General features: G+C 30.5%; 1 protein-coding gene across 2 annotated transcripts in view; it reads right to left on the bottom strand.

Annotated features, from left to right (window-relative positions):
• The window catches only part of Smp_160650.1 (smad1, 5, 8, and, putative), a gene marked incomplete at both ends in the record, with an annotated part of 51,719 nt that extends 31,781 nt beyond the window's left edge, over window positions 1-19,938 (bottom strand). For both annotated transcript variants that reach the window (XM_018792287.1, XM_018792298.1), the window contains 4 exons: window positions 8,847-8,959; window positions 9,290-10,076; window positions 19,225-19,586; window positions 19,656-19,938. In XM_018792287.1, the coding sequence (XP_018647250.1) occupies window positions 8,847-8,959; window positions 9,290-10,076; window positions 19,225-19,586; window positions 19,656-19,938 (1,545 nt within the window). The remainder of the gene's footprint in view (window positions 1-8,846; window positions 8,960-9,289; window positions 10,077-19,224; window positions 19,587-19,655) is intronic.
• Window positions 19,939-20,772: the final 834 nt, after the last annotated feature.

The following is a 20,772-nucleotide window of genomic DNA, read 5'->3' as shown; positions in this document are numbered from 1 at the left end:
TCAGTTGTTTAAAGTCAACCATCAAATAATTTTCAGAAAACAAGTAATACTTCACTTTAAGATATGACACTCATAGTTCTATGATAAAGAAACTTTATATACACAAATTTTATGCACGAATTGTAGACAGTTAACATTACAAATAAATTAGAATAGTTCTACAAATTTGGCATGAATTAATCATCTATTGAGACTCATCAGGTTTGTTTTACTAAATTATAGCACACAGATGTGTACATGTATACGTAAATCAAACGATTCAATGAACAAAGGATTTTATATTCTTTTAAAGAATTGTAATATAGTTTAACATTCAACAATTATGATAATGAGCATACAGTGATTGTATATAAACTAGTGAAATATTTATTATTTATATGAGATAAGATTTTTATTTTTGACTGAAACTAGTATCAGTTTTAATTATGATACTGTAACGAATTGTAAATCAATAGAAGGATTAAAAATATATTATTTTCTTTGAGTTTAAATAGTTCAGTTATATTAACTAACATTAAATTGTTTGTTTGAATCTTCCCATTGATGTTAAGGACTGCAACTGGTCAGTCTCTTATTGGCATATATGCATATTGTGCGTATTGCCTCGATATAGCCTAAATTCACAAGCATTATAAGCAAAGATGGATAGTGGCTAGCAGTGGAATACAGGACGCACGTTTTGTTCTATTTGGAACTCATCAGCTGGATGTATCTGCATCTCAGATTTGATGTTCATTCTGGGACTCGAACCCAGTACCGTCCGCTTCAAACGCCATCTCGTTATCCACTTAGCTACTGAGTCCTTATAGCCACTTGCTTTTGCGATGGGGTGAAGTTTAAATTCACTTCGTATTGTTTGTTTTAATCTTCTCATTGTTGCCTCGGACTGCAACTGGTCAGTCTCTTATTGGCATATGTGCATATCCAGCTGACGAGTCTCAAATAGGACGAAACGCGCGTCCATAATTCCACTGCTAGCTACTATCCAGATTTGATTATTAGCTAACATTGTTATTTTAGATAACATAATTAATTGACACCTTAAATATGAAATAAGCTATAAGAATTTATTTTTATTTTTCATAACTGATTATGAGTTTATTCTGTGATTATGAAATATGATTATTTATTGTCCATGAGTAGGCTATTTATATAATCAACAAATAATCTATGCTTAAAAACAAACAACTACTATTCTGAAAAAAAATATTTAATCCAATAATATCACCAGGAAAACTAATTCCATGTCAAAATTTATCCCACCCCTACCCCCCCAAAAAAAAATAAATCAGCTAGAAAAAATTCATGTTTTAGTGAAACAGGTGTTTTATGTAGTAATTATTTATTTTTTTTTAATAATAAAATATTAAATAATAAAATTAAAATATTAAATAATAAGATATTTACTGACAGTATTCCTTCACGAGGGGTAAGTAAATTTCATTAGTTTGTATGTATTCACATGTATAATGGAATGAAGGTTTTCATTTTCCTTTTCAACTGAATTTAAGACCCTATCTCATGTTGTATATATATATATATATATATATATATTCAATCTAACAATACAAAGTCACTTTATGCTATTAAAATGTATTACTCTTGAGATGAAATAATATCGAAAGAAAAGAACATAAGGTTGATTCTGGCCTAAAGATAATCCTCCAACTAAATGATTATTTAAACCTTTCAATAGCAAAGTAATAAAAATGAAAAGTTGAATTTAGAAACAACCCTTGACAATTTATTATTTCCGTTGTTGTTGTTGTTGAAATGTCACACATAAAACAGATTCAACGTTAAATTTCATTTTAAATAACCTGCAGGATTAACGTAACTTGTTTATATTGTTGAAGCTCATTAATTCGGTATTTTCTCAGTTTCACCTGCTAACCCATATATCAGTTAATAACTTTATATATATATATATATATATATATAGATGACAATTTGTTTACACATTATAAATTAAAGGATCTAGTAAACAATATGTGTGTTAATACTTCTTAGTTAAACTTTTTACATGCTAACGAATTCATGTTTGCTCTTTCTTTTTCTGTTTCTAATCAACACCAGTAAGTAATGATCAACTGTTTAGTAAAATTTCATCCAAATTTTAAATTTACATTGGGACAACTATCAAAGATTGATGTTATTTGTAAAACTACAGAAATAGACATTTGTTTAGTCCGAACATTGGGCCCTTCAATAATATATATTTAAGAACACAACCGGATATTGAACTCAAAACACTTAGGTCTTGAGGAAGGTAACCAAACTTTGGTGAAGTTAGACCTGTAATTTACTGGGTTTTCACTCATTAATATATAAGTTATTGCCTCACTGAAAGAACCAAAGATTTTGGATATAGTCCCTGTAGGGTCGTGAACGTTCACTGCTGAGTAGTTTCATATTCAAAGACAACAGCTGTTCAGCGATCCCCAATTCTCAGTGGTGATGCAAACTAGGAAATTCAACAATATTTACAACCCGTCCATCACCGCAGTTACAAATAATCGAGCACAGCTATATAGATGCTTTATAAGTTACGTAGAAATTAGAAATCTCTCAATTAAATCAGAATCAGCTGTCCATGCTATTTTCAATAATCACCAAATCAATTATTTAAAAAATATTTAAATAATTCAGAAAGGTTTTATCAAGTATAAATAAAGGTGAGTAGCCGAAGCTTTTCCTACAATGCTAAATCATACTATGCTCAATAGGAAAGAAGGAATTACTGTCGACCCAATATTGATCATTTATTCAAATAACTATTTATTACTATTCATATCTCACACCTGTCTACGCAAGATACTTCGGATCCGATGGCCAGACACTATCAGCAACAAGTTACTGTGGGAGACAACAAACCAGATTCCAGCGGAGGAAGAAATCAGGAAGAAGCGCTGGAAGTGGATTGGGCACACTTTGAGGAAATCACCCAATTGTGTCACAAGACAAGCCCTCACATGGAATCCTGAAGGTCGAAGGAGAAGAGGAAGACCAAAGAACACATTACGCCGAGAAATAGAGACAGACATGAGAAGAATGAACAAGAACTGGAAAGAGCTAGAAAAGAAGGCCCAGGACAGAGTGGGTTGGAGAATGCTGGTCGGCGGCCTATGCTCCATTGGGAGTAACAGGCGTAAGTAAGTAAGTATATCTCACACCGTTATCATGTATATACTGATTTAAGTCAACTCCTTTACACTACAGATAATACATTTCTTCATCATTCACTGACACACACACCTAAACACATAGTTATATTTTAATTAAAATTACCAAGACTTAACTGATATGTTACTTATTTAATCAGACTTATTTTGGTCGCATTAAAAATGTTACTTTATTCCTTTATATAATTTTATTTAATTTAATTGTATGATATATTTATTCCTTAAAGAATTGATTTATTTTAAGCCTGAACAATTAAGAACTTAAATTTTCCACCCATTTATATATTAGAAATATATTATTATTATTATTATTGTACAACACTTATTTATCATTATCAGGAGGGGTTTTGTGGATATTATAGTAATTTCAATAGTTGAAATCATGAATCACTTGAAGCTAGACCACCATGGAAAACCTGGGAGCACTGGACAGCCGTTTCGTCCTAGTGTGGGACTCCTCAGCAGTGCGCATCCACGATCCCGACTCGCGAGATTCCAACCCAGGACCTATCAGTCTCTCGCGAGCGCTTAATCACTAAACCTCTGAGCCAACATCTGAAGGTATTAATGTCTAACTCCAACCGATCCACGAAACTAAGCGACACATCCACCAATGTCTTTAGGAAGTTGATATCTCCCAACAGACCTGGTTGAACTCCATTGGGTAATGCTCCTTTTCATTAGAACCCCAGGAGGTACCTCATCGAGCTAGTCACTAATGAGCGTATGACCATTGTCTTAGGGGGGTTTTGTGGAGATTTTAATAATTATATATAATTGAAATCATGAGCCAATTGAAGCTAGACGACCATGGAAAGCCTTGAAACGCTGGTCTAGTGGTTAAGCGCTCGCGCGAGAGACAGGTGTTGAGTTCGAATCTTGCGGGGCGAGATCGTGGATGCGCACTACTGAGAATTCCCACAATGGGACGAAACGGCAGTTCAGTGCTTCCAGATTTTCCATCGTGGTCTAGCTTCAATTGACTCATGGTTTCAACTATATAAAATTACTAGAATCTCCACAAAACCCCCTTCTGACAAAAATAATTGTTATTTATATCTAAAGTATGTACTTTAAATCATACAAAAAAAGTTTGGTGAAATAAGAGTAATAAATGAGAAAGAATTATAAAAGAATGTTCCCATGGTTGAATGTTTATTTGTTAACTCATGTGAAAATTCTAGAAGAAAAAATATGATCTGCATGAGAGTTTGTGGAGATTGTAGTAATTTTAATAATTGAGTTCAGGAGTCAATCTAAGCTAGACCATGATGGAATATTCTAGTTTGGGACTTCTCATAAGTATACATCCACGATCTAGTACAGTGGACTAGAACTCAGGACCTTCGGCCTCGCACGCGAACACTTAACCTACAGACGGTTGAGCTGGCCGGCATCCAACGGTGTTAATATCTAAATTCAATCGATCCATGATCATGCTCAATTTTTCATTCATTGTCCGTGGTGGTTAAGAGGTCTAGAGGTAAAGCATTCGCGCGCGAGACCGAGAGTGCTGGGTTCGAGTGCCGTATACAGGATCGTGGATGCACACTGCTGAAAAACCCCATATTAGGACTAAACAGCCATCCAGTGTTTCCAGATTTTCTATGATGATCTAGCTCATGAATTCATCTATTGAAGAAATATAAAAACAGATAAAGACAAATTTCTAGAAAATGAAAACTAATATAAAAAATCACATAATAATGAAGTATTTCAGACTTATACCTAAACAATTACAAATTTAGTATGATGTGTTGAGGTCACTGCTAACAAAAAATTGAAACAATATTTCTACATTCAAAAAGAAATAGTTGGAATTCCCGTATCACCCTGGTTACTTTAATCTTCAACATTTCACTGCAAAATATCTTATTTTATCTTCTGAATGATAACTTCTTTTCCTTCATTTGTGCATTGTTTTGCTGCATAATTTTCTCAACTTTATGCATTTTATTGTCTTTTGCCCCTGATTATTAATTCGTGGTGAAACCGCCGTTCAGAATGTAGACTTATATGACCTTGTTCTTGTGCTAAAACAATGACACGTCAAAGCAGCAATAGCAACCTTCCGTCAGCTTTGAATCTTTATTATTCCTTCTCGTCTAGCCCTGCCCGTTGAATCCAGAATGCAATCTTAGCCTCCACTGTATGAATATTATGTTTCAGTCATACGTAGTTTATTTACAAAGAAATCAGGCAGTATCACACCGTAAAATAAAAATATAATTATTATACAATATCAAGCCATAAATAGCTGTGTATTAGACTGTAACTAATAAATCGCGAATAACTTAAAAATAGGAAAACATATGATAGCCAATCGATCAATTGAAAGCTGATGACAAAAGAAATATAAATATGTATAGTTTAGTTGCTTAACGATTATACAATAATGATATATCTGTAATATCAGTCTGGAAAAAGTTCCCAGAAGTTACCCATGATTTAATCTTCTTTGGATATAACACTACCCAATGTTTACAATCGCCTTAGCATTACTTTTGATTTAAACCCTCACATTCTTGTTCGATAGAATTCTATAAGCATTAAGAACGACTTGACATACATGACAATTTTAATTACTTGATGATCAGGCAATTACGAAGAACCCGTCTTTATGTGATCTTATATTTCTCCTTTCAGTATTTTCATATAAGTTACAACAGTAAATTTTAAAAGAATACATAGTCTTTATTGAGATCATGTACCCCGTACTGATACGTATCATGTGCTCTTTAGTGACTACGTTTTGAGAGATAATTTTCGGAGTTCCAGTGAGAAGCTATAACCAGTGGAGTTTTATCGTGTCGTATGTGAGTCAGTTACCTACCTAAAACAATGAATGATGGTTGAGAAATATTGTGGATTGATTGAGATTGAACATTAAAATCGTCAGATACCGGCTCAGTAGTTTATATCTTAAGTGTTCCTACACGAGACCGAAAGTCCTGGGTCTGAGTCATTTATGTTAGATCGTGGATACGCACTACTGAGTAGCCCCATATTAAGACGAAACGGCCGTTTAGTGCTTTCGGGTTTTCAATGGTGATCTAACATTGATCAAATCATGATCTCAATTAAAACTCAACGATCCGCACAACCCTATACTGATAAGTACAAAGTCGCCATTGGAAAATCATAGGTATTTCCAGACATACATATATATTCAAGTTGTACAATGAATGAAAATAAGTTACATCACACAACTTAACTTGGAATCAACTTTTTAAAAAAATAGATTGACGTTTGAATAAAGCAGGAGGGTATTTTTTTATGAAAACAAGTCACATGTGTGTTAATTTTAGTTGTGTATTCTCTTATTTTCTAATCATTATTTCTTTTCAAAAATTTAATCCATTAGGGATTTTATTTAAATTTTTTAAACAAAATAAATAAAAGTAGGATATTAAATAGGAATAATATATTTGTAAAATCTCAGCGAATGAATTTGTAGTAAATCCAACGTTTCGCCTGGCAATCTGGTCCAAGCTTTTTCAAGGAATTATAATCAAACATTATTCCTATTTAATGTCTTACATCAACTCGGCGCTCAAATACTGTGAAACTATTCGTTCTAATTTAGACGAGAGTTCTTATATAAATAAAAGTAGATTCAAATTTTTAATTATTATTTATACTAATTTCAATAGTTGAAATCATGATTCAATTGAAGCTAGACCATCATGAAAAACCTGGAAGCAGAGGATGGCTGTTTTGTCCTCCTGATCTCAACTATTAAAATTACTATAATATCCATAAAAAAAACCCTTTCTGATATTATTTATACCCTTAAAATATATCAAACAATGTTTTATGTGTAAATATTTAGTTTATTAAAATAGAACAAAGACCAATTATTATTTAATTATTACAACTTTTTTCTTCCCAATAATTGGTAATTGCTCATCTCGTGATCATCATAATAAACCTTTATGCCTAGATTTCGTTGTATATATTCTTATCTAATTCATTCTCTATCTATTTATCTCTTTATATATTTATATAGGCATCAGTCCACTCGAATACACGAAACACAACTGATGAGCAAATGTTAGTTATAAATTAATGTGTTTGTTTTATAATGAACAAATATTTACTTTTTAGAATTTTATTTTGTTTTTTTTTGGTTTTGTTTAGATGTTTATCTTGAACTAACACTAAGTATGGGACATTTTTTGGAATAGGGCAACACATTGTGCTTTATAGAAAATGACTAAAATCTTATATATGAATCGGTAAACCATAATTTAGTGGTTTTAATATTGTGTCATACATGCACATATATACACAAACATACATTGATCTTACATTTATCACATGTTAGTTTGTAGTTATATCGTTTGATGTAAAAATATGGCCATAGATTCTCCAAAATATCTTAAAATATTCGAAAATAGTTCAATTTAATGGATTTTTCGGTTAAGAAATTATGTAGCTATAGGTTTTATTGTATTGACTGTATAAGACAGCAACTTTCTTCCACTTAATGAAACTAAGATGGGAATTATGAAAAAATGAGTATTTATAGGATCTTAGTCTACTTTGAGCTACTAGAAGCTCTTAGAAAAACATAATGAGTCGTTTACTGACCTTTTTGGAAAGTTTTGACGATACACTGATGTTAAAAGTATTTTCAGAACTTTTTCAGGCATTCAGAAATGTGAAAATAAGATTTTAGTAAAATGAAGCTTGTTTCAGTAAGGGTAATCGGTGATTTGCGCTTACGTTTAATCATTGCAGCGTTCTATATTAAAACACTTGATTCTTTTAAGAGTACTTACAAACTGTTTTGAAAAACTTGATTCAATTTTGAATTACTGAGTTATGTCACCAGTATCATCGTGTTTAATCATTGAATAACTCATCAATTTGATCTCACATTTTAATTTTAAGAAATTTATCTGCAAATCATCTACAATTAATAAATGTAAAGTTTTCGTCTGAAAACAAAAGAAGGCGGAATTCGTGACAATGTTGTACCTATCCAATGTGCTAGGTATATAATTCAATTAACTCATTGTGGTGTAATTATATTGAGAACATTGTATGTCGGTAATAAAGACAACTATAGTCAAGTAAGACAGCATTCGTCTTGCTATATATATATATATATATATATATATCTTAGTGATGACCGCTGACTAGTTTGAACAATATAGGTACTTTCTATCGATTTAAAGTGGATATTTGTTAAAAATTAAATCTTTATTTCTTTAAAAATATAGTGAAAAGAAAGATAGAAGTTTAATTAATATTATGATAGTTATCAGTATATTTAGTTTGAATCACGAACTGATCTTAGCTAGACGAAAGTTTAAGAACTCTTAGCATCCAGAGAGAGTTTCGTCCTCGTTTGGGACTACTAAACAGTGCTCATCCATCATGAATTGATTCTAGTTACACATTAACATCATTGGATGTCTGCTAAGTGGTCTTGAGGTCATACCTCCACGCACGAGACCGACGGACCTTGGTTCGGTTTCCGCATTTATAAACTTTAGTTTTACTTGAGAAAATGTCTCGATCAATACTGGATGATAAAAATTAACGCAAATAAATACAACACGACTTAAACATTTAAATTGTATAGTCATTAAGGATCAGTACACATACAAATGAAAAATAGTACGATTTTTTAAAATTCATTTCAGAATGACATACTTGTTTTAATTCAACGTAAATTAAATACGGCAATGTTAATCCAATAAAAGTAAATGTTACTACTAATAATAAAATAGTTGTACGTCTTTGACCAACAAACCATCCTGTTTTCACTGCATTTGATCTATATTTATGTAATAACATATGTATATCAGTATTTTGTCTATTACAAAATGGATTACAACCATGTTTAGATTGTGAATAATGATGCATATTATTAATATTTTCATCATTATTTGGACATCCATCATCATTATTATTAATATCATTATCAAAATGTTGGGAACATAGATGACTTTGTGAATTATCCAATTTGATTGAAACACAAGATGAATACCTTGAAATATTTAAAGGTGTTTCATTTATAATTGAAGATTGAAAATGTTTCAATTCCATTTTATTATTATGATTATTGTTATTATCATTATAATTGTTCAATATACCATCCCATGTATGCGGTCCCATAAATGATGGTATCATATGATGACTAGATATTGGACAATACATGGTAATCATATTCTGATTATGATTATTAGTATTATGATGATCAAACATTTTAACAAATTTATGAATTTGTCTTCGTTTATTTAATGAATGTGAACATGTTGTACCAATAATAACTGGATTATTCTCTGAACGTAATATACATCTACATGGAATGAATGATTGCTGAATATTACTTTTATGATCATATGATTTCTTTTTTTTTTCTTTTTTAGATTTACATTTTTTAGACCATTGAAACATTGACATACAACATTTGTTTAAACTCATTAATAATTCTGGATTACATTTGGTATTATTTTTAAAATAAACTTCATTACCACATTTTTGTTTTGGATGAAACCATGGTAATGATCTCAAGTAGTGGATTAATAAGACATTAAATATAATAGTAACAGTGTATGGAATAAATCCAAAAATGATTAAATGTTGATGGCTTAACCATATGCTAATGTTTCGTGCAATGGAAAATAATGATGATTTTGATTGTTTCGCTTCTACTGATTCACTGAATAAATTATGAAGTCCAAGTAATTGTTTACAGTCTGTAGTTTGATTAGTTTCAAATGATTGATTACTAAATAATAATAATGTACCATTGACAAAATGATCGTATAAATGATTGAGTTCATCAGTTTGGATTTGTTTTGATGAAGTTGTTTGTTCTTTATCTACTGTCAGCTCTCTGTCTTCGGTTGGATTGATAAAAATGCAGAAATGACTGTGCTAGAAAATTAAAAAATGAATACAACAAATGACTACACTGAAATAATACTTAAAAGGTAAACAAAACACTTGAAAAACTTTATTGTTTTGTGCCTCCCCCTTGCAAGTTCAAATGATGCAACAATAATATTCAAGTTATCATGGGACTGTACAACTTTTTGAGCTCCTTGCTTCTTGTAAATAAGGTGTGATCTATGGATATTAGTATCATGAAGACTCTTATCTTTCAGACTCATCAAATTTATAACACTCAAACTATAAGGAGGATAACTTTTCTAAGTGATGTTTAACTTGTATTAATTTAAATACTTCTCCAAAGCTAGATTTCATTTAACCTGTTAATTGATCTAGAAGACTGACTTCCAGTTCGATTGCAAGTAATTTATAACAAAGAATACTCGACGCAACCATTGAGACCGGCTCGGTGTTCTAATAGTTCAGCGTTTATCGAAAATTCTAAATATCATGAAATCAGCGCTTGGTTTCGTCAGGTATGCGCCATGCGAAACAATCCGTACTCCACTGAAACATATGTCAATTTCTTCCTGATTTAATTGAGATACGTTTTTGATATAAACTATGAAAAAAACAATTAAATCTATTAATCCATTAATCTATTAAATATGCGTGACTTCAGTGATTTTCTAGAATCATATAATCCTAATGATAAATTAGTTTCTCCTAGTTATGTTTTCTTCTTTGTCATTTATGAACAGTTACATAAAACGTGATGTTTTATTTTCTTTTTTGAATCTTGACTAAAATTTGTCATCTGACCAGATGAAATGTCCAACATTTCATATATTTTGAAAAGTTATTAACTTCCGATGAATAAGCGGATGTAATAAATTAACAGTTGACTATACTGAGTATCATTCTTAATCATTATGGATTAGTTCATGAGAAAGTTTTGTAAATACGGCGTTTGTAGTATTACTTTCCTGGAAACTATTATTTACTATAGAAAATTAATAAATTCATGCTAATGGGAGCTTCTCATTTAATCATATAGTATTATAAATCGATCAGCATTCTATTTACGATCTTAACAATCGACATATACTTGGAATAATTACAAAATTGTAATTTTCACTAAGTTCTGTTATGTCTAAATTGAAGGTTTCCATGATGATCTGTAAAAGTATAATGATAGATTTCCATTTAGTAGCCAAATCATTGTTCGGACAGTTGTAAGCAATGTATAAAATTATCACAAATGTATGCCGAACGGACCATATCAACATGTTAAGAGGAGAGTTTGAAGATGAAAAGTAGATTGGAAGTTTTTCATCAACAGTTAAATCGAGAATATGATTAAAAAAGAAGGGATAAAAAGTATAAATTAATTGTAAAACTGACGATTTAAAGACAAATTAGAAGTAAATTCACCTACACCACTGTAATCAGCTCTTAATCATTTCATTTAATGTCACCATCCATTAATCATAAAATTCATAGCTTAAAGATTCTAACACTCAACATAAAAATAGTTACGTTTTGGATATAAAAATTGTGGTTGGTTAATCGAATAACTATATTTCTTGAGAACGGCTTTTTGAATGTACTTTTCTAAAGTTGACTACTTTTTTATTATTAAGTAGTCAGAATAAGTACTCAAAAGGAAGAGACCTTTTGCGATGGAACACTTTTATTCACTTCAACAACACAAATAAAATATTTAAACATATTATCATTATTATTATACCTGGTGTATAAACATTCATTATTTTGATTTTCGGTTTTGTTCTTGTCAAAAATTAAGCCCCAACTGACAAAAATGTCACTCCAAAGTCAACATATTCATATTGCTTATCAGAAGGGGTTTTGTGGAGATTTTAGTAATTTTATAGAGTTGAGATCATGAGTCAATTGAAGATAGACCACCAAGGAAAACCTGAAAGCACTGGACCGCCGTTTCATCCTATGATTAATGCACCGATCGTTTTAGTGCAATCATGTTTGTCAATAAGTTTCAATGTGTGAATTTATTTTTATTTTCATACTTACACCAAATAGTTCACCATTGAAACAACTGAAAAAAGATGATTTATCTCTTTTCGATATATAAAACATCATACACAAAACAAGGGGGGAAAGTAGGTATACACTAAACACTCATATTTTGACCATTTTTGTTGATATATGAACATAGAATTTGATCACAGAAAACATTTAACCAGTCATGTAAAATTATGGTCATTAAATTAAAGTTATTATCGCTGGCACATTGATATGTACAAAATATATGCCTCGTAAAATCAGAAGATAATTATCATGACAAATAGACATTGAATATGTAAATATTCAGTAAATAAAACCCAGTTAGGCGTTTACATTTTAAAACACAAATCTGGTGTATATATACTGATTATTTCTCTAATTTAAAACTTAAGTTATAAAATGAATGTAAAGGGATTGCATAATCTTATAGTTCATGATACAATATTCCTCCTAAACCAACGAAAAATCTTGGTTCTAATTTGTATAGAGTTATATATATGAATTTTTATAGAGTACCCAATTGAATTCTAGTGGTTGTTCATTGTTCTCCAGTTTTCACTGAATCTACCCTTAATAGTAATTCGTAATTAAGTCGTTCTCAAAACACATATAATATTCTTGCATTTTACTACAAAACGGGATAAGCTTTGAAATTTTCAAACATTATCTATAAATATGTAATAACTTTCTTCTAAATTAGAGCGAATAGTTTCACAGTATTTGGGCGCCGAGTTGATGTAAGACATTATATAAAAATAGTATAGTATAGTATATTTGTAAAATTTCAGCGAATGAATTTGAAGTAAATCCAACGTTTCGCCTGGCAATCTAGTCCACGCTTTTTCAAGGAAATATAATTAAACATCCTTTAAATTTTTCATGATTAGAGTAGATGTAATAAGATTCATTTCCATTTCTACATCGTTTGGTTCAGTGACAAGTTTTTGAGCTCTTGTGATCATATTTTTGGCCACTGTCACTTCGGTCGTGTGTGGATGTGCCGGCTTAAAATCTAAAAATTTTTCTGAATATGTCGGCTTCCGGAAAATACTAATTTTTAAATTATCATTATCTTTCCTTTCAAATAAACAGACTAGAAAAGGTAATTTGTGTTCAGGAGATTCCAACTCTTGATTTTTTTTATCAAAGTTGTTGACATATTTAAAAATTTCGTCTAAACGATCCCGCTTCATGATGACAAAAGTGTCATCAACATATCTTAACCAAACTTTAGGTGGATGAGAACATATTGAGATTGCACTAGTTTCCAATGAATGCATGAATAGGTTAGCAACAATTGAGGAAACCGGTGATCCCATAGCTACACCTTCTGTTTGTCTGTATACATCTCCTCAAAAACTGAATACAGTTGAATGTAATATAGATCTAACGCTTTAATAACATCCGAGGTAACTAGAGGACAGCATTGTTTAAGTTCATTGTCAGAATCTAAGAGATTATATATAATATCTGAGGCTTTCTTAACTAGAACAGTGAATAAAGAGCATACATCAAAACTTGACATTATTTTATCTTCTTCTATGTGAATACCAGTGATAACATCTTTAAAATCATTATTGAAATCATTATATTGCCTTGAAAAAACTTGGATCAGATTGCCAGGCGAAACGTTGGATTTACTTCAAATTCACTCGCTGAGATTTTACAAATATATTATTCCTATTTAATTATCTATAAATATATTAGTTTAACATCATTTATTATTTCTAGACTTATTTATACAATCTTCCAGGATTCTTTCAATTATAGTAAGTGATCAACGTCTAAGAAATATAACAGATATCTATAACAGGTAATTGTATACTATTTTGATGGAAAACTTACATCAGTTATAATGAAATTAAAACCTCAATTATAAAATTAAACATTTTTGTAATATCAAACATTGTATACAAATATGTATCATTATCCAAATGCTGATTAAGTATAAATAAGATAAGAATTAATAATAATTGGCTGATATCGAACAAATTCTAATGAATGCAACCAGTATTTCTATTACCTTCATTATAGTTTCAAATCTATCATGTTTATCTCGAAACTATAATGAGATAAAATTGCTTTTTTTTCATAGTTGAAATCATGAGTCAATTGAAGCTAGACCACCGTCGAAAACCTGGAAGTACTGGACGGCCGTTTCGTCCTATTATGGGACTCCTCAGCAATGCGCATCCACGATCCCGCACTCCCGAGATTCGAACCCAGGACCTACCAATGCTTCCAGGTTTTCGATGGTGGTCTAGCTTCAATGGACTCATGATTTCAACTTTGTAATAATAGACTGGTAGGTCCTAGGTTCGAATCTCGCGAGTGCGGGATCGTGGATGCGTACTACCGAGGAGTCCCATAATATGCCGGAACGGCCGTCCAGTGCATCCAGGTTTTCCCTGGTGGTCTAGCTTCAATTGACTCATGATTTCAACTTTGAAATACACTGAAATCTCCACAAATCCCCTTCTGATTATAAATTATTACTTAAACACAAAACAATAAAAGATGAGGACAACGTACAAGTAGACTACAGTTTCCTTTTATTGAAATGTATAAGTAGACTTGAATTATATTTGTCTGTTATAATAAAACAAAATTGCCAAATATTGTTTTACAATTCAATTTTTCATTATTGTTACTTTTTTTTACTGAAATGTTTAATAATCATGTAGGCGTTAGGTTACTTCTATGTCATAGATAATCCTATAAACTATTCTAGACATTCAATGTGTCTCAAAAAAGTGGACATTTAAGAATAGAAAATTTAAAAAAGAATGGAAATCATTTTGAAGCAATGTTCACTATGATATAATAAAATCAAATTGGCATATGGAATACCAGATCAATAATTGAGAATTTTGCTGGTTAATATTCACTAAATGAGAAATATTGAATAACACTGTGCTATTGGATTAGTTTTATTGTCAACTGTCTCAAATTATCTTTGTGAAAATTTGTGAAAATTCGAACAAATAGACAGAAATCGAGCGTCCAGTATACGAAAGACATCAAATGCAAAAATTAAATTTATAATAACCTTAAAGAATAACATTAAAATAATTTCAACATTTCGTCTGTCCACTTGACCTGGGCTTCATCAAGGAAATGATGAAAACCAAGTTACCGAAGGATATCTAAGACATAATGACGAAATCACACTTGAACACCTGTCTGATCACGTTCATTTTATTTATAGTAATGTTACGAGACATTTGAACCATCTTACTATACAAAGAATGAACGCGATTTTGTTATTATATTCTAAATATTCTTTGATAAATTCACTTAGTATTGTTTGTTTGAATCTTCCCATTGATGCTTAGGATTGCAACTGGTCAGTCTCTAATTGGCATATGTGCATACTGTGCGTATTGCCTCGATATAGCCTAAATTCACAAGCATTATAAGCAAAGATGGATAGTGGCTAGCAGTGGAATCCAGGATGCGCGTTTCGTCCTATTTGGAACTCATCAGCTGGATGAACCTGCATCTCAGAGTTGATGTTCACTATGAGACTCGAACCCAGTATCTTTCGCTTCAAACGCCATCGCGTTATTCACTCAGCCACTGAGTCCTGATCGCCACTTGTTTGTGCAATAGGGTGAAGTTTAAATTCACTTCGTATTGTTTGCTTGAATCTCCTTTGATACTTCTGATTTTGACTATTCCCCTGATTATGCTCGGATCAATTTGTTGGACGAAACACTGAAATTATTTGAATTTCAATCAATGAGACTATTTAAGTATGATCTTTGAAACTAAGTAATTTTGTAAATCATTGATTATGATTTATTTTTTAAACTTCAGTTAGCTACCTTGTATCCTTCTGTGTAGCTAACTTCGGAAACTAAGCATCATACAAACATTCATCATATCTTAACTTGACTCGAATAGATCTTATTTATATCAAAATCTCAAGTTTATTTAGCTTAGCCAGTTGATATTAGACGATATAACTAATGTTGAAATTTACTTGTCCAATAATAAGTATAAACATGAATCACAAAAAAAAGGACTTTCTTCATTCAACTAATGGGTTTTATATAACTTTAAGAATGCCATTTACTTAATCAAAATAATTAGACTTTTTTTGACTTGAACTAACTAGTAACACAGAAAAAAAGAAAAAAAAAATGGATTAGATACTTCAAGGTAGATCATTCAAAAATATTTAGCATCATTTATTATTCACCAAAAAGAATTTCACACAAATCTTGGGTAGTATATATTTAGTAATCTAAAAGTACATATCTCTTACATCAACTTGCTAAATTAATCGACCAAGTGCAGTGATTAGGTTTACTACACTCACCACTAAAACTTCTTAGTTCGCCGTAACCACGGATAGAAAATGAAGGTATATTAAGAAAGAAAAGATTAAAAATACACTCTTGAATTAATTGGTTTACCCGTTGACGTCAGTACATGACGAAAATGGCCAAAGAACATTGTTAATCAATGTTCTATCTAAATACAAATATAGTAGTATATATATATATATTGCATGCATTGTCGGTCCATATTGTCTTAACCATAAAAGGGATATCTTATATAAAGTTCAACCTATTTAAAAGTTGATTTGAAAGCATTTATGTGAAAGCAAACTTATAATTTACATCTGGATAAATGTTTGAACTAGAATCTGTTATCTCAAAGCAACAATATAGAAAAATCAACCTTTCAAAATAACTCTTAACACCTCAATTACTTTTAAATCTGTCGTATAAACTTATTTCTGTTTTATAGACACTGTTTTTACAGGTTTACATAATATACGAGAATAAATCAAATTATAATAAAATCTAGTTAAAAGTCAAATGGTTTTCTGCTAAAAGTGGATCCTAGTAGTCAAAAATTATTTGTACTTTTTGCATAGGATAAGCAAAAGCACTGAATTTCACTCTCTGTATGAAATCATTGTTTAAAACCAACATATGATTGCGTAGGTGTAAGAAAAGTACCTCTATTGGATTGTGTGATTTCAGTTTACTACCACATCGATGTTAATATTTCATAGCTTCGTTACCCTTATACAGAGGTGTTGAATGGTTGAAAGTAGTTGGTAGGAAATCCTGGACCCAGAATTCGTGCTAGCTAGCGTTCATTACAAGGTCTTATCTGGAATCTTCATAGGATTGATGTCCCCTATGTAACACAAATTCGTATCATCCAGCTTTACAGTCTGGAACGTTTGTGCTAATCTACTCAGGCTTTGGGTGACCTTTTCTAGGGTTGAGATATTTACAGTTAGTTATTCATGATGTTATTTTACGCTATGAAAATAGAAGGTCCTATGAAAGAAAACCATAGACATTTCACTATTAAGATGTTGGTATAGTACTAAGTTAGTCAAGATGTAATTGTATTCTCTAGACGGAATTCACTTGATTATATCATATCATTCGGTAGAAACATCATTCATGAAAAATTTAAGATTCCTCATTTCAAGAATAACAGACAAATCTCATTACTCAATAATTAATCTATTTGTACATGAAGAATTACTTTGAATACCTTTATGAGAAACATGAGATAGAGACAATTAATGATCTATTTGTTTTAAATGACTTCAGTAAATATATATAATTTTGTCATAGTATTACTTCGGTTGAAATACATGTGAATACTTAAGTGTTTTATATATGGTGAAAAGATCTATGTAGTCCGAAGATAGCTTTTCTAATTATTGAAATCAGCTAGAGTAAAATTAAAAAGCAGGAAGTAGATTACAAATAATTTTCTCCATTTTTTACTATTCAAAGTAGTACACACTCATTCCTTCATCCACACACTGTGTTCAGCCATCGACTATCGTGCATTACTAGATATACGATACTTTTAAACTCTTAATCTGTTATCTTGAAGTTCATATTCAATACTGTAGTCTAATTCACTACTATCAGTGAGTTACTGCTTCATTTCTTATAAAATCAACGTTATAAACCAATGCTTCATTTGAGCAATACATTTAATTACCAGTTCGCATTAGTCATAAGGTTATTATTTTATTGGAATACTCCTTAAATGACCGTTAAATTCAACAGTAATGTTTTAACATTAGGATTTCTAGGTCTAATGGTGTTTAGTATGATCTTTCGATTATCAAATTTAATCCCTTGATGCAGTTAGGCATTCACACTGTCGATGAGTTTTAAACCCAACAGAAAACAAAAACAAAAAATATTTCAATGGTTACTGGTTTTCAATACTTGTTTAAATGATGTTGATTTAGAACAAAAATTAAATTCTAATTTATTTAAATCTAGAAAAACAATAATATACAAAATGATGTTATAAATACTTATAAACGGATTCTTTTTCAAATCGTTTGCAAAGAGTACATTTGACTTTATTGGATTCTAACTAACTTTTATGCCGGAGGATAGCCATCATTAAAAAAATTATGAAAACCGCATACTTGGCCTTTTAAAATATTAACCTATAAACGTTCAGTCTCGTCGATATAAAGTTGTTAATGACGGTTTTAAACCTATTTTCAACTTGATCTCATCATTTTACAAGGTAGGTTAGCTTGTGTCGATAAGCATATACAAATGTCTACTGCTTATTTACTTGTTATTTCAGACTATCAGTTGAATTGAAGTTCCTTCTTGAACATATCAAACCAGAACGAATATATGTCTATTTAAAAACTTTATTGTTTATTCACTAGCTTTTTTCTTCTAGATATTCTATTAAAGAGTTGTGACCGATGGAATTCAAAAATGTCGAAAGTGAGACAGTAATCATTGATACCAAGAATGAATTGTGATTCCTTGTCATAAATTGATTGGAGATCAAAATGTATACCACTTGATGTAAATTTATAGCATGCTTGGTGTGAGATTTGATATTCTTGGTTTCAAACTACGGAAGGGTGTAGAGTGTAAAGTAATGAGTTCCTTACAAGGACGAGCCAGTTGTTTAGTGTTCTCTCTCTCTTAACTACTAATCAATCTATGTCAATCCTTTATGTATGTTACGTGGAAATTTTGCACTTAATGCATCTGTAATATTATTATAAACAAATAAGCGGTCAAACATGAACACAATAAGAAATCTATACAACTATAGGTAAATAAATACGAAAATCAAATATCTTTTTAAAACGAATCATTATCAATAAATCACTTACTCCACATGGCATTTCATAAATCACTGATTTCACATAAATTAAAAATGGTAGATTTAAAAAAGCTAAAAATGCTAATATACCTCCACCAATTAACCATGCACGACAATGTATTGAACGTTTACTTCTTGTTATATAAAATTGTTTTAAACTTGCATAACGATCTATTGTTAATGCCATAACAAGCCATGCTGATAATTGTAAACTTAAATGCCAAAAATATAAAAATAATTTACAATTCCAATCACGTCTCCATATATTGGATGGATGTGATATTTCATCTAATGATATTAATGTATAAAAATCAACTGCAACCGAATTACGATATGCATCAATTGTTTGCATAATAATAACTAATGAATCAGCTAATGATAAAAATATAAATAAAATAAATGTTTCCGAAAATTTTAATAAATATTTAATTATTACAATACAACTTAATAAATTGCCAATTAATCCAAAACATGCTAATAAACCCATTGTTATAGCAACAAAATATTCACGTTCAAGCATCCATTCAAAACGTTGAATTTTTTCACATGGTCTATTTAATTGTTCCATTGTTGAATGAATTTCATCAGTAATATTAATAAACCATGTATGATTATAATAAAATTGTTTTAATTCATTTAAACATAAATCATTTGAATATAATTGATATTCTTTATATTGTGGTAATAATTGTGTATTGAATTCAAAATCTAATGGATTTGTCATGTTTTTCTTACTAAATAGTTTGAATATTCAAACCTTTTTTTCCTGTAAAAAAAGATGATCGCTGAATTCACTTAGTAGTTTCTGTCAATGGAAAGGATGTTTATTTTAAATGAATTTGATTTATCTATAAAATAAAAGTTGGATTTTGACAATGGACAATTAATCGTAATTCTATTGGTTCTTAAATATATTTTTTTGAGTTTAAACTTTTGACCAATAGGATTGTAGCGTGAAGATTAATCAGAAAATGGTTTTATCCCACCAGTTTTGTTTGTTTTTTTACTGATTTCGGTGAAATAATCTGATAGGTAAAAATAATCTCTTTTTTTTTATATGGTAAGTTATCTAGAAAAGTGACTTCTACTTATTGGCTGAAAAAAATAGTAAAATAAGGTGTGGAGATCAGATTTGAAGGGAAATTCAAGATAAAGCTATTATTTTCTGTAATTATTTTTAAGATATTAGTCATTATACCTTATATATAGTTGAGATCATGAATCAGTTGAAGCTAGACCACCATGGAAAACCTAGAAGCACTAGACAGTCGACTCGTCTTATTGTGGGACTCTTCAGCAGTGCGCACCCACGATCCTGCCTCACGAGATTCAAACCCAGGACCTTAGTTAACTAAATAGCTTGACTGTTCCGATATCTTTTCACTTATTACGTAATACATAAATCATCACTGTTATTTTTGTTATGATGATTTTATTGATGCCATAGAATACTGAAATAACTAAGATTACCGAACTGATGATCAGCTTGTGTAATCCATCACTGAATTTCAGCTGAACATTATTCGGAAGATAGAATTATTGGTCAGGTGATTGAGCT

Source organism: Schistosoma mansoni (assembly GCF_000237925.1).
Source record: "Schistosoma mansoni, WGS project CABG00000000 data, supercontig 0218, strain Puerto Rico, whole genome shotgun sequence".
NCBI classification, from domain to species: Eukaryota; Metazoa; Platyhelminthes; class Trematoda; order Strigeidida; family Schistosomatidae; genus Schistosoma; species Schistosoma mansoni.
This window is presented reverse-complemented; position numbering and strand designations above follow the sequence as displayed.